This window comes from Hesperophylax consimilis, chromosome 16 (genome assembly GCF_061612785.1).
Source record: "Hesperophylax consimilis isolate HC1 chromosome 16, BYU_Hcon_1.0, whole genome shotgun sequence".
Taxonomy (NCBI): domain Eukaryota; kingdom Metazoa; phylum Arthropoda; class Insecta; order Trichoptera; family Limnephilidae; genus Hesperophylax; species Hesperophylax consimilis.
The window spans coordinates 19108805-19135232 of NC_142851.1; the positions used below are offsets into that span (position 1 = coordinate 19108805).

Sequence of the window (26428 nt, forward strand, 5' to 3'; positions counted from 1 at the left end):
AGGGTCTTTTGGAAAAAAAGGAGTGATGCCGTGATATCCATGTTGTAGGAGGGAGGAAAAACAGGTCGGTAAATCATTTCACAGCCGAGCTGTTGAACTCAAGAACGAGCCGTATAAACGACCCGTTCTCACGTGACAAATGTTGGGCGCGCGTTTGGCGTGTTTCCGGACTAGATTGAACAGACCGGTTGAATGCAGAACAACGACAGCATTCCCACCCGACGCCTGTGCTAAGATTGCAGTGTTTGTCAAGATGGAAGAATTTATTGAACGGAGAATATATCTCTGTATTTGAAACAATTGACGTTTATTATTAAAAGATGTCCTCAGGATCAAATATTGCTAGAAATGGCATTAGCCAAGCATTAGCCGCGTCTATTTTAATAACCAGGCTCCACTTTCCAATCTTCTGGTCATCTCTTTCATGTATTTTGTTTCTGTCTAGTATATACTCTTTCATAATATGTCATATTCTGTCTCCCTCTGTCTTCCTATATATATTAACGCATTCTCTGTCTTAGTTTTTTTTAGTTATTAATGACATCCTGATGAAGCTTGACTGAAGCGAAACCCGTAGATGTGATAATTAATTAATAAAACTCGTGGTTAATAAACAAGTGTTTTATTTTAATTAAAACAAGAAAAATGCATTATAACATAAAATTTCACAACCACGAACATCTATTTCTATATGGAATCAGAAACACTATTTGACACCCCATTATTTGCTGGAGTTGTAGCAACTACCCTTTGTGTACTCCAGCCCCTTCAGTGTTTGGTAAACAAATTGAAGTGAATTGCATTATTGGGGCATAAGCCAATGGGACGATAGGGGTTCATTTTTTTTATCAGGGTACCGTTTTATACTGTTACAGTATTTTTAATTCAATTTTATGCAAACTAATAAAACATATGCGTATGTATTCGAAGAAGAATTAGGTTCGACGTTTAAAAGATTTTTTCATAAAAACCTTCATAATTTTGAGTAATTTATCTTTACCTATTCCAACATTCAGATATCCCAAAAAAAGCTTTTTTGCACCCGAACGATAAGAACTGTTGTCATGACATTTGCACAGCTTTTTGAGTCTCAAATTTCTTGGCCAACGCAATTATTTTCAGGATTAGCTTATTAGGGTTTTGAAATATGAAATACATATAAAGTGAAAATAAAAAAAAGCAAGACGCCATATTATTTTTTAGCAATTATTCGATGAGAAAATTATATCGAAACAATTTAATTTAAATACGGTAATTGGGTGGCAAAAAAAAATATATTTGTTAAAATATTTTTGAAAATATTTATTTATTTATTTTGTAAGAAACAAACAGCTTTTATATAATATGCAGTGATAGATATAAATATACAAGTTAATTGTAGTCAAGCCACAGAAGTTTCTTATGTTAAAGTGCATTAGAAATGAAGTTTTAGTTTCTTAAAATTAATTTGGTGTTAAAGGAAGAGGAGAGGAAGAGGAAAATAGGAAGAGGATAGGAAGAGGAAAATAGGAAGAGGATAGGAGATGCTGCCGATACATTCCATACTCTCATATTAATAATCGATCGTACGCATTACTTCATATCGATATTTCTTTAGGTTATTACCAAAAATGTCAATGCTGTAAATTTTTTTATTATATTGTGCACATATGCGAGGAATTGGGGATTTTTTTCGAATGTTTGTTCTACACGAGGGTAGATAAAATAAATCAGATTGTCGGGTTGATCTAGACGGAATATGAAAATTTATTAAATTGGTAAGTTCTGGTGAGTCCAGACCATTATTTAGGATTTTAAATAATAGGATTTGATCAAAAATTAGACGTCGTGTTTGGAGGGAGTTAAAATTATGAAATTTAATGGATTCGGTATAATTTGAGAAGTGTAAGTTTACTTTATAATTTATGTGTTTAAAATTTTTTTATTCTTTCGATATGGGCTTGGTATAAAAGAGTCCAGATCGGTGTACAGTGTTCCAAGTGCGGGCGAATATATGAGGTGTAAAGGGAATATAGAGTGTTTATGTTGTGGAAGGGTTTTGCTATGCGAATTATAAATCCCAGCATTTTATTGGCTTTGTTAATGATGTCATCAGTGTGTTGGATAAAGTTTAATTTAACATCCAGTGTTACCCCAAGGTCCCTGATATATTTTACTTCATTGATGTGTGTGCCGTTTAGTGTGTATACAAAGGATATTTTATTTTTATTACGTGTAAACGTTAATTTATTGCATTTTGCGATGTTAATAACAAGTTTGTTTAATTCGCAATAGACAAAGAGACGATTGAGGTCCTCTTGAAGTTTAATGCAGTCGTTGATTGATTTAATAACTAAGTATATTTTTTTATCATCTGCATATGCTAGGTAATTAGCATGTAAAAAACATTTGTGAATATCGTATATATACACGTTAAATAATAATGGGCCTAAATGAGAACCTTGAGGTACACCGGAGGGCACAGAGAAGAAGCTGGACTTTGTTCCCTCAACTAAGACACTTGAAGTCTATTCCAAAGGTATGAAGTGAGCCACCGGAGTAAGTCACCATGGATGCCTAATTGTTTTAATTTTTGAATTAGAATGAGTTAGAATGGTTTCTATTGTCTATATTGCATGTTAAATATTCCGTAAAATTTACCAAGTTTGTAAGTACTGATCTTTTTTGAAGAAATCCGTGTTGTTGGTTTTGTATATTACGAACAATTGTTGTGTAAATTTGATCGTAGACAATTCTCTCAAAAAGTTTACTAAATACCGTGAGTATTGAGATTGGGCGGTAATTTTCAATGTTAATTTTTGACCCTGTTTTATGAATAGGGATTATAATAGCTTCAACTGATGTATGTTATTAGTTAGTATGAGTATGTAAACGATGTGAACTAAAAAAAAATAAAACAAAAATAACTAAAATGATTCGGATATTTAAACTGGTTCATGTAATAGCGGCTCCGATAAGTTATTGATGGCCCTACATTTAGAGGTCGACGGGGCGAGTCTGACGCGTGCAACTGGAGGTCAAAAGTCGGAGCATTGACAGCTCCCAGCTGGGGTAGGATGGGCTATAATCACGCCGTAACAGTGCGCCAGCCAGCGTAATCTGACAGGCGTGACTCCAGCAAGGATTCGGTTAGCCCCGCGGGGTTGTCGGGGCTACAAAACCGGTGGGGATTCCATGAATCAATTGGACGGAATCAAGAGTGTCGAAATGTTTAACCTGTTTATACTTTATACCGTTACGCGTAAAGAGTACGTAATACAATTTCGCAATGTATTAATTTGTTGGTGGTCGTCTTCGTAAGGTCGGGGATACAATAATACAAATCATTATTTCACCTCACATATTAGTGGCCACTTTGATTTAAGTTACGTGTTACCCGGCGTTGCTCGACTTTTCTCTACTTTCTAATATATATAAACCTTCCCGAAGAAATGCTCTAAATGATAGTGAAAACCCTATCAAAATCCGTTACGTAATTTGAAAGAACTAAGCGCACAAACAAACAGACGCGGATAGCGAATTTATTTTATTACTAGCCGACGTGTACCCGGTGTTTCTCTACTTTCTATAAATATAAGATGCATGTATTATATATATATATAGGGTTTTCCAATAAGAGGTGTTATTTTGAATAGCCCGCTATTTCGGTAGATGTTACTTTTGAAGCTGTCATTTTTTGACATTTGACAGGTAGAAACTACGCCATTAATAAAAATGGAACGATACACGCTTCAACAACGCATTGAAATTATTAAAATTCACTTGAGTGAATCAAATGCAAATCATCTTGAGTGATGAGGCCCATTTCCACCTCGGTGGCTTCGTCAACAAGCAAAATTGTCGCATCTGAGGCTCGGAAAACCCAAGAGTTATTGTTGAAAAGCCTCTCTATCCTCAAAATGTGTGACTGTTTGGTGCGGTTTATGGTCCGGCGGAGTCATTGGACCTTACTTTTTCGAAAATGAGGCTGGAGCAACAGTTACGGTGAATGGATTGCGCTATCGAGAGATGATTAATTTTTTAAGGCCGGAATTGGATGATATTGATCTGGACAACGTTTACTTTCAACAAGACGGCGCTACGTGCCACACAAGCAACGAAACCATTGATCTTTTACGATTGAATATCAAAATAACACCTCTTATTGGAAAACCCTGTATAAACCTTCCGGAAGAAATTATCTAAATGATAGTGAAAACCCAATCAAAATACGTTACGTAATTTAAAAGAACTAAGCGCATAAACAGACAGACGCGGATAGCGACTTTGTTCAATAGTATTTAGAGATAATAGAGATAGAGAAGAGAAGATATACGCAAAATTAAGATGGACGTATTCCACGAAAGAATGATTTTGATATTTGTGGGTTTTTTCACGAATACTATTGTTGCCCTGCAATTTCAAACAGTAATACTCAAATCAATGTATTTATTATTAAATTGTTCTGAGATAGTACAGTAAGTTTCGTCATTTTTTTACTTTTAACAGCACCTAACTAATTTACCCATGTTTTTACGTTTCGGGAATTCTCTGTCACTCATTCGAATAGTTCAAACGTTCCCTAACAATTCCAATGTTCCACAGTTCTAAATGATACATTGTAAACTTCATTACAAATGTGTTGAAACAAAACGTCAAGAAAGGATGCGTTTTGTTCCTATTTCAAAAACAAAGCGACGGGAAACACTCCGAAATAACGGACTAGGGCGCCCTCTGACATCCGGTCATAGAGGAAAGGGGATTCGATTTTCGAATACTTGGGATTCTATGATCTCTTCGTTTTCCTTTTCTCATTCTCACAAATGAGAAAGAAATTATGTTCTATCTGAAGGAAGTGAATTACATTTTTTAATATGATCTAAACAGTTTTGCATGGGATAAAAAATAAATTTAAACCAAAACATTCTGGACTTAAAGTGAGATGCGTAGATCATTACGCTACTAGAAGCGTTTGGGCTCGAAGTATTTACTTATAATAATAATAAGTATCTACTAAATATCAAAAATACTAATTTCGGTTGAGTGTCCAAAATCCGATTCAATGAACTGTATAACTTGGATTTGCTTTGAATTTGAGTGCCATTTTAAAATTTGCTTGGAGAATTCAGTCTAGCGATAAAGTAAATACCTATAATATAATATTTGAACGGAAAATTTATCCATCATTTTCACAATTGGAACAGATTAGTCAAAAATTCAGACTTGGTCCCACTTTTATTACTAAAAATTTTGTTCAATTTTATCTCCAACGCCAAACGACCGGAAACTACCGATCCGGTCTCCGCGCACTGCTTACTGACGTTAAAATAGTGGGACGCATTTCGACTATGCCTATCCCATGATTTTAGACGGGTATGCTCTAGTATATTTATTTATAAAAATGATTGACAATCTCAATAATGTTATTTGTAAATGAATAAACAAAGGGAGCAGAAATGAATGAAGGCAATGATGACTGTGATCGTAAGGAGAAAATTGGGAGAGGGGAGAGGAAGGTGGTACTAAATAAAGGTCTGGGGTTAAATATAGAATATTGGGGTTCTTTGTAAGGCCACGCTTGCCGCGGCCAGGTTAATGCCTTTGTGTGGGGCAGGAACGACAAACATTGGACCTACTTTCTTGTTTCGAATAATGCAGAATGAGGAAAATAAGTTAAATGTAGCACTCGGTATTATTTTACACATCATCTAGAGAAAGATATGTATAAAGCTTTTGAACTCTAGTTTTACTCGGAGAAAACTTACCGATATAAAATATTACTAATTTATTAAAAATCTGGTCAAATTATTCGTACTCCTGTTGAAAACGTCCAAACGGAAATGAGGACCGCGGAACACGTGTTCGTAAAAAATTGATATTGTGGTAATTTTTTATTATATTTATCAGGAAAAGGACACCTGATGTGTTTCGATATATTCTGAATGGACTGATATTTTATCAGGAAATGGATTGCCATCACGTTTTTAACAGCATTTCCATTTCATAAATCAACTATACTTATTTTTCTCCGTTTAGATTCTCTCATGATTCTCACAAAACTTCACCGTCCTAAAATTACGATAGATATGAATAACTTTTCACACCTGGAATCGCAATCCTGTAACAATTTTTCAATCCTGAAATTATAACCACAACACGACAACTATGAACTATTTTTTTAGCTGACGTATAGGTACCCGGCGTAGCTCGACTTTTCTCTAGTTTCTATAAATACATGCATGTATTATTTATATAAACCTACCGGAAGAAATTATCTAGATGATAGTGAAAACGCTATCAAAATCCATTGCGTAGTTTAGAACCAAGTGCACAAACAGGTAGACGCGGCTAGCGACTTGATTTTATACTATGTAGAGATTAGACAAGTGTCAATTGTCAGCATTTTTAAATAGAACTTTGGGTTAAAAAGGAAACGAAACGTCCCTAACTAAACAAAAGAGAATTTAATATTAAATTTACAAAATGAAGATAGTTTACGAAAGTAATATAACAATAGGTGTATTACAGCTTACACCATCGTATACCGGAGGAGGGAAATCAAAGTGCGAACGTACATAATTAAATTAAATTACCGATTCAGTCCATGGTAGTTTAAATTCCCTGAAGAAAGGAAGAAGGGGAAAGGGTGTTCCAGGAAAGAAGGAAATGAGGATCCAGTGTATTGGAAGAGACTAAAGTCATTTACATTACACACGTGCAAGAATTATTATTACTAAACTACTACTAACAACAGTACACGCACATCTATTGTCCCTGCGAACAATGTCGCATGTGCAAATTGTTAACTTCACATTAGCAAATTTTCAGATTTATGCAAAATATTAAAATAACTCATCTCAATTTGGGAGGTTTGGGTACGCCGCCCCATGATCTATTTATTGGATCCATGATTCTAATCACGATTCCAAAATTTCAGTCCGTTTGGCGCCATAGAGCCTGAGAAATAGTTTTCAAAATCCGAACCCAAGACTTGAATTCGTGTCCGAAAATTGATGATAATACCTCAGCCGTAAGTCGCCCCAAGTGGTTCGCTACGTTTGGTGTTTTAGCAGGGGTGCCCGGGTTCATCGGGTGAGATGTGTCCAGGATGCGTGGCGTGCCAGATCGGGAGAGGTTGATTTGGCGAGACCCTTTTACCTCTCTAACTTGTCTAACTTATTATGACGTGTTTTGCTACCTACTTCCTTAGCCAACAATTTGGACAGCGTTAGGGTGCGTATAAACAGGCCAAAAAAAGCACAAGCCGAACCACAAATTCGACTAGTCACGCCCATCGTACGTCAGTTACTTCCATCATCATCTAGAGAAGGAGGTAGCGCAACACGTATGATACCCCAAAAATAAGTCAGGATGAATCAATACTTGTACATAAATAATGGCAACGAAAAGTTTGAAATTTATATTAAGGCGATGCCATACGTAGTAATGCAAAATCATGTGTTTTTTGTTTGAAAATTTGGTCGCCTAGAAATGTTTCAGATGCTTTAATTAAATACTGCGAGTAGAATACATCTTGGCCTTTGAAATAATCGAGTATTGTTTAGATAAGTCTTTTTATAAGCCCAGAAAAAAATAATGTACAAGGCCTATGAAAACTGTCTTAAAGTTCAAAATCTCCTACTTACGAACCCATTCTCGGTTATGATTTTATTGTATAATGTGGCAAATAAAATAAAAGGCACTTTTTGGCCATGTTTTTTTCTTGCATAAATCAAAACAGGCGGATGGTGTTAAGCGGGAATTTAAACCTTATCGCCATCTACGTAAGGGTTGTTATTGATAGCGGCTCAATTTAAAATATTACAAGACTTAGTGCATCGCCTTAATATATTCTAACCTCAAACGCACCACTTCGATAAGGAACATTTAATAGCCTTTTTTTATTTATGGGTAAATTCAACGAGTTTCAAAGTATTTTCTGACGATAATTTCAATATAACTGCAAAAACACTCATGCAAATGCATTTTAGATACAGTAATTAGTACATTGGTATCAAAAATTTGTGCCTAACCTTAAAAATGTCCGTGTCCTTAAATGTAAATCAGCTAATAAAGAGTTTCGTGTTAAAAAATCTCGACAATAACAGTTACGTCACAAATTCGAACGTAATGTTCCATGTGGCGATTAAAAAAATTGTCAATGACCGTTGGGGCGGATGGATGGGGACGAATAATTATGTAATAATTAGCCCCGCTCTGCCTCCGCCGGGATCGAACCACGCACCGTGTCACCGAAGGGGTTAACAAAACACCACTTCCGTTCGCTACTGGACTACAATCGTGTAATAGTATTTGTAAGTATAAACGTAAGATACAATTTATCTTGTGCGCAAAATGCGAAATACTCGGAGTTTTCGATGTGAGATTAAGGCGATGCCATACGTAGTAATGCAAAATCATATGTTTTTGGTTTGAAAATTTGGTCGCCTAGAAATGCTTCAGATGCTTTAAATAAATACTGCGAGTAGAATACATCTTGGCCTTTAAAATAATCGACCAGTTTTTAGATAAGTCTATTTATAAGCCCAGAAAAAAATAATGTTATAAGGCCTATTAAAACTGCTTTAAAGTTCAAAATCTCCTACCTACGAACCCATTTTCGGTTATGATTTTATTGTATAATGTGGCAAATTAAGTTATTTATAAAATGATCGAAAAAAAAAATATTTATGCCTGAACATCCACAAAATAAAATAAAAGGCTCTTTTTGGCCATGTTTTTTTCTTGCATAAATCAAAACAGACGGATGGTGTTAAACGGTAATTTAAACCTTATCGCCATCTACGTAAAGGTTGTTATTGATAGCGGCTCAATTTAAAATATTACACGACGTAGTGCATCGCCTTAATAAAATTAATTTTCACAGACCAACTAGACAGATTTTCCTGTCCAATGAAAATTAAGTTACAAAGATAGATTTTTTTTATTTTATTATATTTAGGGAAATGGGTTGCATAAACCAGCGAAGTTTCCGCGTAAGACATTAGTAAGATGTGAAATAAATCCCCGTTGAGAAAAATTAGAGAACCGCTATGATGGAGCAAGTTGTTTATAATCTTTTCAGATTAAACTATTATTTTTTGTCGCTCACTATGCAATTGAGGATATTTTATAACACTTTAGTTTTAACAAGGTCTTGACTTGACTTGGCACTACTATTTCATTTCTATTTTCTTATGTTTTCCCTGTTTGTCTATGCTTTTATATACCATCCTTTACTCTTGCATTGTACATTGTCCCAAATTTCGTGTCGCTTTGTAACATATTGGACGTAAGTCCGTTAATTAATAAATAAACTAAAGAAAGAAAGCTCCGATATTAAAAAAATAAAAATTAATAAAAAATACTAAGTACGGGTTTATTGTATATTTTACATCTTTATTGTAATTTTTAAGTCGTGTAAAGTCGCTGTGAATGGTAAAAATATATTTTTTAACTCTTTTCTAAGATCCAGAGGGCTGGCTTTAAATTAGAGGAAAATATCGAAAGCTAAAATATAACTAAGATAGGAGACGAAAGCTGCAAGGTGTTACGAAAATCTGTGACAGACTTCTTCGGGGAGTGTCACGCGGCTTAGTGAGGATCAAATAATAATGATATCCACTTCCGCCCGATGCACACCCATCGCCCCCCCACCCCCCACCCCTGCTACACACTAAAACTACACCCCAAACAAACGAAGCAGGTGTTTATATATTTATATTAAGTTGATTTTTTTTAAAGACGAACATTACAGGCCTATGAATAACCTGCCAATATTTCCTACAACCAACTCTCTAAGCGGAAAATGTAACTCGTTTCGTGATGGAGGACTTAGCCAGCCGAGGAATTGAACTCACGACGCCTGGGTGGAAACCCGATGCTTTGCCAAAGCAGCCACTGACATTTAAAAATACACGGTGTCCGGAAACTAATGGTATAAGCGACAAACTGGCGAATCTACATCACACAGAAAAAAAAACAATTTTTCGAGCTGTGCATTTCGATATTTTTTTATACTTTTCCTTTTTTTCGTCAACTAAAGATTTTTTTTTAAATCTTTGACGCATTTTAAAAGACAATTACAGCTAATAGTAATCCCGTGGCGACAAATTTTCATTTCAAATTTGACCTAAATAATTCCAACTTTGAGATCGATTTACGCGAAAATAAGAACTCAAATTAAAAAAGTTATACTAAAAGCCTGTACCACTAGTTTCCGGACACCATGCAAATATATCATTTGCATGGTGGACAATTTTGAGTTAAATTATTTAGCTCAAAGAATGTATTTTGGCCGCAGGATCCAAAACAAATTTAAAAAAAAATTTATTACCAATTCTCATGCTAAAATTGCAAATCGAAATGATTCAAGCGTTTTTAACATTATCTAGGTGTTCCAGACATTCGGCTATGGCGATTTTCTAGAAAAGAGCAAATCAAATAATCGTAAGTAGGTACTTAAGATTACGATTAAATGAATACAAGATTATTTGTAAAAGTCGACAGGGCAACCCTCAACTACAAATAAATTAACAATAAATCTTTTAAAAAAACTATCAGAACTAACTAACTAACCTATCACTAAGTTAAGTTGAATTATAAACTATGGTACAAAATCGCTATACAAATATAAAATACATTTATTTTATTCACAAACGATCTATGTTATTACTAACTATATATGGAGATTATATACAGTGCCATAATTACCTGGTAGTTCGTGCATGATCATACATACTCTTCTATTGTTCTATTCTGATTATTATTTTTATTTATTTATTGGAAAATTTGTATAGCGCCGCTTTTGTGAGATATCACCTCAAGGGCGCTTTACAGTTGATAAAGTGAAGTTAAGTTAAGTAAAATGAAGAACAGGAACAGGTGACACGAAGATAGAAGATGGAGACTCTCCAGCAAGAATCCTAGGTGGTGAGGAAACTGGACCAGCTGCTGCAGCGAAAGAGTCCACCGCGTTCACCAACAGTGCCAGCACGAGGTTCGTCATCCGTCCAGGGATGCGTCTGCTACTAATAAAACACAATATCCTCTCACAGATATCAGACCTTGGCAGCACCGCTGTGACGTTCGACGAAGATAGACGATGGAGACTCTGCAGCAAGAATCCTAGGTGGAGAAGAATGTCTGATTCACTTGATCGTGCCATGTCTTCCTCGGGCTTCCCCGACTTCTTCTAGCATTCACATTTGCGTCATATATATATTCTCCTTGCACTCCTCTCTTCGTTCAATATTCAATATATCTAATCGTCCCATTATTTATCTTACTCAAACGGTCATACAAGTTTTTACCCACATACGCCTTAGGGATCTTATTTCTACAGCATTCAGTATCATTCAACATCATTAAGGTCGTATTTTCCAATCCAACCACTCTACTTCACTGAAAAGACACGGACCGCTACTGATACATAGGTTAACCTATATATTACATGCCATGAATTATCTAAAATGGATAAATTTGAAAGAGGCCCAATGTTGGACGCCGGAAAGCTCATAAAAAGAAGACCAAGAAATAAACATTCGCAGCACACAGCTTGGCAAAAAGTGCTATATTTATAAATATTACTACGCCATAATCATTGATGTATTATATATTTAGATGAGACATGAAGCGAAAAAATAGGTTCTACTTTTTTTACCTACAACTGACCTCCAACGCTCCCAAGTCTCTAACAAAAACCTAACATCGAATCCGGTCGGTCTATGCGCAATCGTTCTAATAGTGAAACACTTTTTGACGAGATATTAGTACGCAATAGCGCCTCTAATTATATAGCTCTATGGCTATACTGGGGATACAACCAGCATGATCTCTGCCTCTTAGTGCGTTCACATGAGCGCGTATTTCGTATGGCGCAAAACACGAAGGTAGACGTATAATATAGAAGAATTACAACAGCGGGTGGGTACTGGATACACTGGACACTGGGTACTGGCGGGGACATTGTACGCATCAGTCGAAGGGGAATAATTGGCTGCATGATTGGGGTGCATCGAGAGAGGAAGACAATAAAAAACTGGTCAGGCTTCTACAAGAATGAGACCTACTCTGCACTTACCTCTTAGGGCCGATGCACGGATATCGAGTTACTACTGGAGAAGTATTATTAAGCAAAAGTGAAGATATCGGAAAGCTTGTGGCGGATACAATGGAAATATTATTTTTGTGTCGTGATAATGAATCAAAAGCTCATAATAATGAGTCAAAGGCGCGTGATAATGAATCAAAGGCTCGTGATAATGAATCAAAAGGTCGTGATAATGAATTAAAAGCTCGTGATAATGAATCAAAAGTTCGTAATAATTAATAATCAAGTTTAAAAAAATATATTTTAAACACCACTGTTTTATCCTTACACTATAATACCCACGCTCAGGCTTCGCCTTTGTGGGATTTTTTTGTTACTCTTTCATTCTATATTGCTATGTATGTACCTGAATTGTATATGTATCAAAAATTTTGTTAATAAAAAAATTAAAAAAATAAAAATCAAAAGCTTGTGATAATGAATCAAAAGGTCGTGATAATAAATTAAAAGCTCGTGATAATGAATCAAAAGTGCATAATAATGAATCAAAAGCTCGTGATAATGAATCAAAAGCTCGTGACAAGGAATCAAAAGATCGTGATAATTAAACAAAAGCTGGATATAAATAGTCCAGTAGGAAGAATACTCGTTTTTTCGGTCGTTGCAGCGAAAAATATCATAATATTGCTTGACTAGTTTGTATAAAGCCCTTTCAGTGTATAGTTTATATATTTATTGTGATTGGGGAACACTAGCAAAACGTCCCAACTTTGAACAATCCTGGTAGCCGACCAAGCGAAACTTTTACCGTCCTCAAGTCTAATTAATACCGGTTTCTAAAATAAGCAATCCCTAAAATACTGTGCGATTAATAAAAAAAAATCCAGCTAAAGTTTCCGGTTCGCAATAAAAAACCTGTTGGTACGTAAGTACCTTCCTAAGTAATAATAATAATTGGATAATTTGTAGAGCGCCGTTTTTGTGAAAAATCACCTCAAGGGCGCTGTACAATTTCAGCATTTTATTTACTGCTGTGTCCGAAACTAATTTTAGGTACACATTTAAAGTTTTAATTACAAAAATAAAGTATATTACGTGGTGATAGCGAAACGAGGATTTAATTGAAAAAACAATCGCCGTAACCAAAATTATGAAATGTCAGAGATAAATCGCTGTTTAATCCTTCCTCATCTCCTTTTCATAAAGTCTATTGGGTAACTACATATTATACATTCTGCACGGTTTGAATGTAAATCTTCAAAGTCAGTTGACACATTTTGACATAAGGCGGTCCAGCTGCAAGAGTGCAAATTATTTTAAAATACAATATAAAACATTTATCGAACGTAGTACTATTATTAGGAATAATACTATACTAACGGATTATATTATTACCGTGATATAACCTGCTTAATACTGATAAAGGGAGTACGATAAAGGGGGAGTAACAGTATAGGTAATAGCAGTGTATCAGTATCTCACCGTGTCGATGGGCGGACAGAAGCTGACGGTCTTGCGCAGGGCGGGCCCGCCCTTGCCAGGGGCGGGGGGCGGCGGGCCCTCGTAGAAGGCGGCTTCCTCCAGCCCATAGTCCACGTCGGGACTCTCCAACTTCATACTGAAACACAACATAACATAAATAACACGTCCATCAGACATATACGCACACATACAACACCCTTATACACAGATACATAACCGTGCAAACTTTTGCTTGTGTATTTTTAACTTTTGATCTTTTAACCCTGTTGTTTTTTGGAATCTGACAGGAGTTTTGTAGCCAGAGATTTAGATGTAAAAATCTCAGGAGGTTGAAATTACGTAAACACTGAGCATACATATATAAAAAAAACCTGACCCATCCGAACCGAAACCGGACCGGACCCTTAGAAAGGAAACCAATATGAAATAGAACCAATTAGTTGTAGATTATGAAAATTTGTATGAGCAACTATCAAAATGAACCAGCCATATTATTCATCCAGACCTAAACCTCGATTTTGTTTCATTATTTTTTGATACCCAACACACGTTTCGAAGGTAAAAATGTTTAAAGAGTTTCAAAGGCAAGAAAAAAACGTCACTTCAATTTTGAAATGGACGTGAAAAGGTTCCACAAACAACAAAAATCACGAGCAAATAAACCATAAATAAATCACATATTTATTCAAGCCACGCTCAAATAAAGTGAGAAGGGATGATGAATCTCTTCGTACGGTGGAAAGAAAGAGATGGATGGATGCATTGCGTATTGGATGAATTTAAGATTAGAGCACGTACATTTGCGTAATATAATTCTAAGTTTCAAAATTATCTGCCATCAGAATCCAAGGAAGTTTGACAGTTTGTATTAAAGTTACACCAAGGAACATGTGAGGGACATTTCCTGAATATATCTAAAGCGGCTGCTTTAAACTCTAGAAGACGTGGCTTTTGATAAGTTCCAAGAAATTAGACCCTGCTTACGAAATAAATTATAGAGTAGATTACAGGAATACTATCGACAATACTGCTTTTATTACCCCACTAGTAATAAATAAACTATAAAAATTGTCGTCTTGTAAAATATATTATAGGTGCGTACTTTATCGCTGGTGGGGATTGTAAAATATTGTTTTTTTATTCATATTTTTATTTCACAGCACACAACCTATACATCATTTCCAATATTGAAAATAACTATTGGATCATTTCTATAGCTCTGTTTTCGTGAGAAAATCACCTCAAGGGCGGTTGACAACTTAATTAATACATTTAACCTATACCCTATCACTTGGGACGGGTTGTTTCACTGAATTTGAACAATTCATCAAAGTTCTGTGAAAGTGCAATTCAAAGTCTGTTTTTATATCGTCAGTTGTTTCACAGAATTTGAATTTAAACTCCTCTCCTTAGATTTATAACTTCGATTTATGATTAGTGCCCTATATCTAAGATTAATAGATAGTGACTTAGAGTTATACGTATTAACCATAAAAAAACTTTAAATTACATTATAATTATTATTGCACATTTTATGTGCGATTCAAACAATTTTAACGCTCATAATAAATCTTATGAGAACGTTCACGAAATGCTTGACCGTGTAAACTATTAAGCTTGGTGAAACGCCAACGCAAAACTTACAAAATTCAAAGCAAAGCCATGGCGAATTATTTAGTCGGGTTGGTGTAGCTACCTAGATTCTGGATACCGTTGGTTAGTCGTTTAATGTAAGGATAGAGTCCAGGAACTGAAGTGAAACCCCACCTGTTGGGCTACGAATACAGATGTCGTTGTGAGAGGCTGGTAAGGGATGGCCAACTATAATAACAATAATAATAATAATTCCATAAGTTTTAAAGCGCCGTTTTTGTGAAAAAACTCCTGTAAAGAGCGTTGTACTCTAATTCATGAAGCTTAATCCCAAATCACTTTTTTGATTAATCTTTATAACGAATTGGTGTACATTATGAATACCAAAAAATATGCTTTAGATAAATTGAAGGTTTTCCTATCGTTTCTCTTGAGTAGGATACAAATAAAAAAATCAATTACTCAATAAAAAATATAAATGTAAACTACTAAAAAAAATAGTTTTTCAATAGAAATGTAGGTACTCGTATGTACGCATAAAGGAAACAACTTTAAAAATAACAGTTTTATAGCTAAGATTATTGAAATTAAAATAAAAACTATAGCAGACTTAAGGTCATGCGATGACCAGTGTTTTTTGTCCTCTGCGTGCAGTTTTATCTTTTATAAGCATAAACTTTTTAATATAAGTGTGTTTGTCGGAAGTGACTTGCCAGGTAGTATGCCAGGTAGTAGTATGTTTTGGTATCTTTTCTAAATAACAAATGTAGATCCTAGGAAATAAATTGTACAGCGCCCTTGAGATGATTTTTCACAAAAACGGCGCTCTACAAATTATCCAAATATTATTATTATTATTATTATCTGTAACAGTTTAAATTAATTAAATTTTTTGCTTTCTTATAAAATAAATAAAAAACAGTTTTGTGCCTGAAATCGAACGTTTCTAGACTACGTTTGTCAAGAGATTTTAATGCCCATTACCTATAATATAAGGTATACCAAGAATATACTATACACATTTTTGGCTTGTAACTTCCTCTTAAGTGTTCCTATACTCTATCTATTTTTATTAATTACAAACAGATTCAGAAAAACATACTTATTATCAACAAACAGATACAGAAAAACATACTTACCTGGCTGGTCACTCCGATAAACACACTGTACATTGTTCAGGTGAAAACACTGGACATTGATTTTAGACTTGCTATTTTACCCTCCATTATTACTGATATTACATTTATTAGAAGATTAGTGGCAAGGTGTTGATATTTCTTTTAAGACTTAAAAAGTTTATAAATTCTTCGGTGTTTACATTTTTACACATTTTGTTATTTACAATTTCGCGGACTGTCTTAAAGGTGAGATTTAATAAGTTTAGCTCTATAGCCATATAAAGCGTGTATTTTTATTTGACTTACTAACCATCACGTCGTTACTCTGCAGGGAGGGCAGAGACAATGGACCGTCAGACAACCCTGTGTTGGCACAAACTTCTTAGTACTTTTATTTTTGATTGATTTTTTTAATGTCCTACTCGCATCAAATATGGACTCGTTAACAATAATATCACACAAAGAGACAGAAGGACCACTAAGTGGAATAGGAGAACGACTTACACAATCTTCACATATAAGCGGAACAAAAACTAATTTGACAATACCTACATCGACGCTTTCTTGAAAAAAAATTGAGACATTTGAGGAAGGCGTATGTACAAAGCTGGACGCGAGGAGGATTACGAAGAAGAGAATCAATGATTAAGATGAGGATTTCTATAGTTTATTGACGTAAATAGATAATGTTTTACTATACTATATGTAATATTACGAATTATCTAAAGTTTTACAACAGAATTAATACAAGCAAAGATAGCTGACGATAAAATTGTATCTCGAATAACACACCTAATTTTATGTGTGAGTGTTTACGCCCTAGGTAGGTTATCATCATCATTTAACAAGTGTGCGAAAAATGCACCAAATCCTATTTTTATTTATCCCTTCAATACACAATTGATTCACAAATATGAGATTACTTTGACTGTCCAACTAGGAAAGGAAGGATTCACATTTTAGGACAGTCAAATTGATAAGCTCAGTTTATATTGATAACTGCAAATAATGCCAAATTTGAAAAGCATAAATTTTATGTTAAACAGGTTATTGTACGTTATCACATATACAGTATGCGTATAAATGGATGTTTTATAGGTACATAATAGATTAAAAACATTAAAAATACAAAATTGTGAAATACAGAGTTAAGCCTTATATTATGTGAGATTAAAATTCCAGCAAAATTTACGTGTCTTCGAAATATTGTGAAAATCTTTAAAGGCAGCACTTTTGCACTGATTGAATAGTTTTTGGTCTGTATTATTTTCATACATTTTTCGATATTTTATAATGTTTGTACCAGATAACCGTGGTTTCATCATTAATGAAGTTTATTTTGGTACCTTCAGAATCCGCCCACGAATATATATTTTTTTAATAACGTTCAGTCCGAAAGGTTAACAATTTACCGAAATCCCTGAGAAGCTGCCTTTGTGTAGGGCAAAAAAACGCTTCGAGGGTGCATGCAAAACTGGGCGTTGCATTCTATTTACAGAGTGACAGGTGCACCTCTATCGGCAGGTAAATCCCTAGAATGCACCGAAAAGCACGAAGCATTTAGTCCGCATTATTGCAAGTCACTATTCACGGAACTTACCCTTTGTCGAGTACATCGTTACTAGATAAAAATTTTGATTAGGAGGAGATGGGATTATTTGTAGGTTGGTTGGTACCTGCAGCAGCCGGTGCAGTCTGTTTATATTGGGTGAAATATTACTCGGAAGAGATTCGAGAGAATGTATTCAAGATGTGATACGGTGAACAAGGGGGAACTGAGTAAAAATCTGCAATCATTGTTGTGAAGATCAAAACATTACAAGAATCGAAAAGAAACTTTTCACTAAAGTGTTTAACTTACTTTTAATTGTTCCCCATTTATATGGAAAGAATTTTGACATTTTGTGAAAATATTTTGTTTAGCGATTTGAACTCACGCGATGAACAGATTGGAAACATATTTATGAGCATGAGTTGAACATTTCTTTTTAAAAAGGCAGAAAAAAATCACATTAATGTAAAACAGTTGCATTGTCCTGTCCATTTTTTTAATGTAATACATATCGCACAAGAGTTACTGCCTGGAGCGAGTAACTACAGCATCTTTTCAAAGCAGATCTGATTAACCTAGGGTTTATTAAACTCGTACGTTTTGAGATCATCTTAAATTAGTACATATTATTTTTTAAATGATAAACTAATGTTCATAAGACAAGGTTTATAATAGCATAAAGGATAACAAATAATTATAAACAATAATTAGTCGTCTGAAATATCAATACAAATTGAAAATATCTCCCGAGTAAAAATAAATGCCGCCAACGGGAATTGAACCCGTACCTTCTGATGTCCGGTCAGGTGCTCTGAATCACTGATATTTCAGACGACTAATTATTGCTTATAATTATTTGTTATCTTAAATTAGGGTTAGGTTGTGAGGCAGAAATAAGTAGGGAGGGGAGGTTGATGGGTAAAAGTTTGTTTGCCTAGTAACCGGGTAATTAAATCCATCCCTAAACATAACGAAATCCATTTCAAGCAAAGATTCTATTCCGATAAGTAATCTGTCACCATGGCTATACTGAGAGTATCCTTATTGGAAAAACTTCTGTTCTGACGAAGAAATACAAGTACCTACTTTGTTTCATTTATAAAACATCGTTTAAATCGAATTGCACTGCTTTGAACTGGTTTCGTCATTTAAAATAAAATGATGCAATAAATTGCAAAATCATGAAAAGAGCTTTTTACAGCCCAAAGCTTAACGTTTATGCAACCAACACTATTTAGGCTTTTTGTGGGATCAAGTAAAACTTTTTTAGCAGGGCGTTGACCATAGCACGAAAGGTAAATTATTTTACCGTTCCTTCACTCAATCTTATCTTTTTTATGAAGCGATTTATTTAAATTGACTTCGAATAAAAAAACACCTTCGTTAGTAAACTGAAAATAAATTTAAGCATGATTTCTGTCTCACAATTGTTTGGGTGTTCATGTAATTGATTGGGTATTTATTGCTAGGAAACTCTTTGTATGTACAAATCTTGGAGTTAAAAATCGCTTTAATTGTTATTTAGATACCTACCTAAAATTAGTACTTATTATAATGAAACGATTTAGGAAGTAATGGATAAGGAAAGAAAATAGACGACTGAATACAATAGAAATGAAATCACTGAGGCGTATGCGTGGTTAGACTAAAACCTCGTATAAGTGTACAAATGAGAAGATCCGAAAGTAATGCAAGGCCGATGTAGGCTTTAAGAATAAGATTAAAAAGGGACGCTGAGATGGTTTAGCGGTTTGAGAAAGCTGTGACGCAAAAGTTGACGGCAGAAGAAGACGGGGATAAAACAGGAAGATTTTGCAAGATCAAGAAAATAAAAAAATAATCGGAATAACAAAAGAGTAAGCGTGAAGGTAAATGGTAATTTCACCTAATTTTTTACCTAATAACATGGACAGTGGAACAATGAACCATTCGAAGCCGCAGGGTGACGGGAAAGATGTATGAAAAATGTCAAAACCTGCTTAAATTTTTTAATGACATATCCCATTCAATGTATCATCAAATACCCATAAATTATAAGCCGTTATAATTGCATTAACAATACAAAAGTAAAATATAAATAGTTCATTATATACCACGTTGCATACTAATCATTTCAATAGTTTGACATACAAGATGGCTGCCACGCAATTTTCCCAAACCCTAGATTTGGCTTCAATGCTATTCAGACAAAATTGCACTAATCCTCTGTCCAGGGCTTTTTAGGTCCATGGTCAATTTATTGCAACAAAAAATCAGTACAGGGCAATTCACTCATATTCGTATAATTTTGTACCTGTGGGTATTATTTATTTATTTTAAAACGAGATACATACTAATCGATTTATTATAAAAAAAGAATTCGAAAATTCAACAATCTCGGAATAACACTGCAAATAAAATCCATAATTTCCAAGAAGATTTCACTATTTTGATAAGCCAATTAAGATTTACCAATTCTACCTACAGCGATAGATAAAATTGAACAACATAGTAATATAACATTTGCCTTCATTTCAAACTGGATTCAAATAACATTACATAAACAATAATATTATACAACCCATAACACCAAAGAACATTACATTAAATTAAAACCAACCACATGGACAAAAATGTTCCAGTTAAAAAAGTAACAGCATTCCAATTTCCTGATATAACATTATTCATTCAGAATATATCGAGAGCACGTATTCTTTTCCTAATAAATATCATGGCGGAATGCGACAATATCAATGTGTGTATGTTCCGCCGTCCTCATAAAACATTCGATTTTGACTGATACTTTGTTAGAAACTCCGTCAATTCATTCTTTGAAGGTCTGCAGTCCTATAACAGGAAAACGAATAGTTTGACCAGATTTTTTTATAAATAAATAGTATTTTATATAAGTAAGTTTTCTCTGTGTGGATGTATCATTACGGACACCATTTTCGATAAATATTATGTTCTGGCTTATAAGTGTTCATAAAACTACAAATAGAAATCATTAGATAAATTAACCCTGCTGGTAAGTTCAAATATGCAACAAATTGGTTACGTAATGTAATTCTATAGTTAGATTAGATACAATGTTAAATCACACCTAGCGTTTTAAAGTGGGGCGAGAAAAACAACTTCTCATCATCTTCGTTCAGTCTTATGGTTTGTATATTTGTCCATTTTTGCGTTTGAACACGTTTACTGGGTAAATATTTACTCCCTTCATCATTCCTCGGTCAATAAAATATCTCTGTTCTTAGAATGTAGGCCCATTGAAGCCTGCAAACATGAACCGAAGAACTATCACACGATCTTTTTAGGAGTGTCGTACCTACGTACATGATGTTAAGAACACGAGTTCTCGATATATTCTGAATGACTAATATTTTATCAGGAAATTGGCATGCTATCACTTTTTTAACAGGATCATTTTTTTCGTCACACAAATATAATGGACAATACAAATAATCAAAATCCTCAGTTAAATATGTGTAGGTAGGGAGGTAAAATAGATCAGGAGAGAAGCTGTAATCTGTAATACAAGCTCGTAAATCTTTAACAGAGCTTTCGTTATTCCTGGACCGCGTCTCATTAAACGCGTTAATCTTTCAAATTATATTTAAACCTTGTTTGATTATATGCTATAAAATATGTGCAAACAGAGAGTTCTCGGAAAGGCTAGGCAGCGACGTATGGAACCGTACAAATTATTGTTGCTCTCTTATCCCAGCGTTTACACATTTCCAACAAAACAAAATTATTCGGAGAAATTCAAAGTGATGTGGGCCTTTGACGTTTTCAAGAACACCGCCGTTCACTGGTAGGTATGCATATAATATAGTTAAGCGGGGAAATAATGAATAAATGAAACGACTGTAAACATTGTAAAACATAAGTGTACAATGAATCATTCAGGGTGTAGATTCCAGAACTCTGAACTATTGACAAGCTGTATACAATATCAAACTAAAGTATGTATATGTATTTCCAAAAATTACCTTACATAATACATGACTTGGTAAAATTTTCTGAAATCGAATTCTACGGCAGTGATAGATATGAGTAATTCAAACAAATCATGATAAAAATCCAACAAATTCGGCAACTTAATGTTGACATACTTATTTCGACTGACAACGATAAAAAATAATGTAATAAATAATAAAACATTTAAGACGTGGAAAAAACATGGTTTTAGGAAAGTAAAAACTTAGATGTTTTTTATGTTCCTTACGAGACCCGTACCTACCTACTCATGTTTATAAGGTCCTACAATAAAAAAACAATTACGCTGGCAGCCCCCATATAAGTTAGGAAAAACCACATGAATACTGTTTTATGCTGCCAACGATACAGACTTCCCCATAGAAATTATATATTCTATAGAGAAAATAAAACTCAATCCTTTTGAAGTGTCAACTGATCTGAACATCTGGATACGAAAATCACGTTGCACACAAGAAGGAAACAAAGAAAAACAGTGAACTTGGTCTTCGCTGAACAACAGTTCAATTGCTTCGTCATTATTCTTGCGTTTCCTTCTGTTCTCCGGACAATCTGAACTGTCTTTGTACGTCAGATCAAGGTGAGATACAAAGTGATACGATACAGCAGTCAGGAAAAACATTGATGTTTTATTTCAAAAGATACTAAATATGGAATAAACACTTATGGAGAAGAAATCTTGGGAGGATTGATTTATATTATGAAATGTATTTACAATCAGATATAAAGTGAACAAATTACAGGTGTACAACTGCACAGCTTCTACTTATGATGGAGGAGAGTTGGTGTGGGTCATAATGGGATTCTGGCTAAGAGTATGGACATTTGGGGGTTTTCAGTTAGATGGCTAGATTGTTAATGTTAGTCGTAAGTCACTGGATATTAGTCTTAGATGTATGTCACTAGTCAGTAGTTTTAGTATTAATTATTTCATAAATATATTTGTACAGCGCCCTTGAGGTGATTTTTATTATAAGTTTTTATTAATTAACCAAATATTATTATTATTATGGCAAAGCGAGTCATTTGGTTCAACGGAGTGGACATACAGGACTACGATAATATGACACACAATAAAGAAGTAAAGTGAGGTATTTTCAAAAACATCGTTAAAATGTATGAAAAGTTATTTTTTTTATAATTCTGATCATCGTTCTAGAATTCTTTAATTTTCATTAATTCATTGATTTTAAAAACGATCTAAAACAGCACATTTCTAAACGGTTCAAACTGTTCTATTATGACCAGTGTTCCCGATTTTTCACTTCATCTCCTGATCTACCGTATTGGCATAAATATCTCCCGATATTTCTAGACTGGTCGTCATGTCATGGCGTCTGCATACGCCTGGTTTTCGCTGTACTTAAGCCACCGCATCGAAAGGCTTAGCCGTCCTACAGAACTTTCCTTTCTACAAGCCCATTGTTCGATCCCTTCCCAAATGTTTTCTTAAAAACCATAATGAGTGATGGTGTGCATCATGTGTCCGATTGTCCGTGTGTGAGTGGTATATCGATGGTTCTGACCAACAGGTAAATAATTTATTGTCTTTGCAAATTTTTGTGTTATAAAATTGGAAGGAATTGTTACTAAACGGTACATTGACAGGCGGAGTGTTTATATAAAACCGGGAGATTTGAAGAATTATTATCATTTTTTTTATTATCTGCATACGTTGTTGAAATTGATTCAGTTCTTTTCATGATAGCGTTAGTTAAAAAATAATCGATTAATTATTACTGGACCCTTAAGTGAATTGGATGCTTGTACGGAAAGAATTAACCAAAAAATAAATACCCATCGAGTGTTAGAAAAATCGCTTTATTCCACTGGTAACATTCTACAATAATTGTAGATATTGCCCGTTAAAACGATAATTATTATGTTTTTAACGGTGCTATTTAATATTTTTTGTTTAGGTCTGTTTCGGAATAGAAACCATTATTCGGATTATTGAAAAGGGAAGGATTTTCATTAAATTCTAGTCATCTCCCGATTTTACCCGATTTCTTCCGATTTTTGGGTAAAAATCTCCCGATTTAGAATTTTTAGGTTTGGGAACACTGATTATGACGTAGAAAACGTTGCAGCGTTGGTAAGGCGGCTGTCACCGACGCGACGAGGGACTTTAGCCGGTGCGGGCAGCGTGCCGTCAACAGCCTTATATTCACGAACAAAAATATACACGCCGTTTTGGCGGCAAATCAAAACAGACACATTTTAAATCGTTATAGAAAATGTATTCGTCAACATAAAAATAAAATAAAAATGTCGCAACTATCGTAATTATTCACAATAAAAAACAGTGAAAATTCATACCCTATTGTGCTATATTATTAAAATATTTTTTTAAAGAAAGAGAAACGCATCGGTTTACGAATAACCTGGCAACAATTTGAAAATCTCCTACCACCACAGTAAGCGGAAATGTTGATTGTGTCGTTACGGAGAGCCAGCCGAAGAATTAAATTCGCAACCTCTGGGTGGGACCCATACGCGATGCCAACTCAGCCACTGACCGAACCGGATTATAAACCAATACTTTTGTTTTTCTAGCGAATTTGTTGATTAAAACGTGTGAAAGGTTGACCAATGTCAACGCCATTCAAGTTACTTGAGATAATACATTGTTTTAATTACAGTATCTTGACTAGTATTCCGCTAACCCAATGCATTGCTCTAAAGACATTAAACGAAGATTACAGTGTCACAATATTGTGAAAAGGGTATATTTTTAAAATTGACATGATGTTTCATGCCTCGGAGAACTGCGCGATATGGAAAAAACAGTAATCGTCCAGAAGAAAACATGCTACAAATTATAATCAACATTTTAACAAGGAGAATTTCTGCTTTTGAACAAAGCGTCTATTTATAAAGCAACCGAAAGCACCCCAAAATACTTCTGAGTGCATCAAATTTGTCATAATTCTCAATAATCATTAATTTGGCTAAATGTTAACAAAAATAATATCTTTATTACGATCACAATTGACAAATAAGTGGGGACGAGTGATATAAGTCCAATTATTCGTATTAGATTATTATACAGTGGCAACTTGGGCGACAAAAAACCTCATAAAACATCGGTTTAATGATACACCAAATGCATAGGGCAGAAGCAAATGTCATGTGAAGTTATGTTATTTATTGTCGGCTAGTGGGCTCTTTTAATTGGGCTATAAGTAGGTACTAACCATTCATGTATGTAGAACCATACTGAATACTGACACATATACTCGTATATAGGTATTTATTATTTTGACCAGCATAAATTTAAAGGATAGAAATTTAAAAATTATAAAAAATACAAAATAAAGAAATATTGTGTTTATACAGGGTGTATTGGCAAGTACCGACAAACTTTAACCAGCTATTCCTCAACACATTTGGAGTAAAAAATGTTATCGGCGCTTTGCTGTCAGGTAACATTTTTTTTCCATTAAAAACAAAAAATAAATAAAAAATCCACTCTCCGTCACTGTCATTTGCATTGTTTCTCGTGTTCAACAGCTGTTATTAGCAAGTGTGTCAAAAAGTGTCCTCGCTCTTTCGTACACACTAAATAATAATAGAAAAATGAGACGAATGGTGCCGTGCCATTTCGTTGTTATTGTAAAAGCACGCCAACGTAGGTACGTACGTACATTATTCAACGAAACTCGAACAAAATATTGCCAGACGGGTTTTCAAACTTTGACGAAGGATAAAACATTGGTGACATGTGGTGAAAATATGAATAGTAATAATAATAATAATAATCTATCAAATCTATCAAATCTATCATCAGATCTATCAAAAAAATTATATATAAAGATGCAAAAGTCGGTCATTTTGAATACATGTAGGATAAAAAAAGATTTTTTAAATATTTATGTTGAGGGATCAGTAGGATTTATAGGCCCTGTTAGAAGTTCTACCGAGCCGAACCCTCTGATATGAAAATATCTGGAAACGGTGAATTATTTTCCCATTTGATCTCTGGTGATTTGACGTGGTGTTCTTGTATTGTTTTGTATTTATTTTGCTTATATAATGCACTTACATAATGTTGATTGACTAGATGATCATTTGTGGAAAAGTGAGTGGAAGGGTTAAGTTTTTCCTTTGGGGAAGATTTAACCCGGACAACTAAATCGGAAGTTTAAAAGAGATAAAAAATAAAATAATTGGATAATTTGTAAAGCGGTAAATTTTTTATTAAAAAAATGTTACCGGACAGCAAAGTGCTCATAACATTTTTTACTCCAAATGTGCTAAGGAATAGCTGGTTAAAGTTTGTCGGGTACGTGCCGATACACCATGTATACATATTGTAGGTAATTATTATAGAAGACCACCAAGTAAATACTAAAGTTGTCTTATTTCCCCTATTCTATGGTACTAAACTCTATAGCAAAATCCCACTCTCATTAAAAAATAACAGCAATATTGAAACGAAGTAAAAAATATATCTACTGACACCAAATACGCAACAAAATATGCAACCGAAACCATTCACTGCACTAGAAAACACCATTTAATATATTTATAATTATGTCAGAAAAACTCTACATAATACGTCATTGCTGCATATTATTCATTTTGCAAAATTTTAATAATGTTAAAATGAAATCCTCAGCACGGGAGATCCCAGTGAGGACATTATTATTTCTATTTGTTTCAAAA

At 34.3% G+C, this 26428-nt stretch overlaps 1 protein-coding gene across 1 annotated transcript in view; it reads right to left on the bottom strand.

Moving 5' to 3' along the window:
* Positions 1–26428, bottom strand: part of pnt (ETS transcription factor pointed) — a 324499-nt gene that overhangs the window by 265323 nt on the left and 32748 nt on the right. Inside the window, exon 2 of the mRNA XM_089640996.1 lies at positions 13514–13649. Within this exon, the coding sequence (XP_089497122.1) occupies positions 13514–13648 (135 nt within the window). The 5' untranslated portion in view covers position 13649. The remainder of the gene's footprint in view (positions 1–13513; positions 13650–26428) is intronic.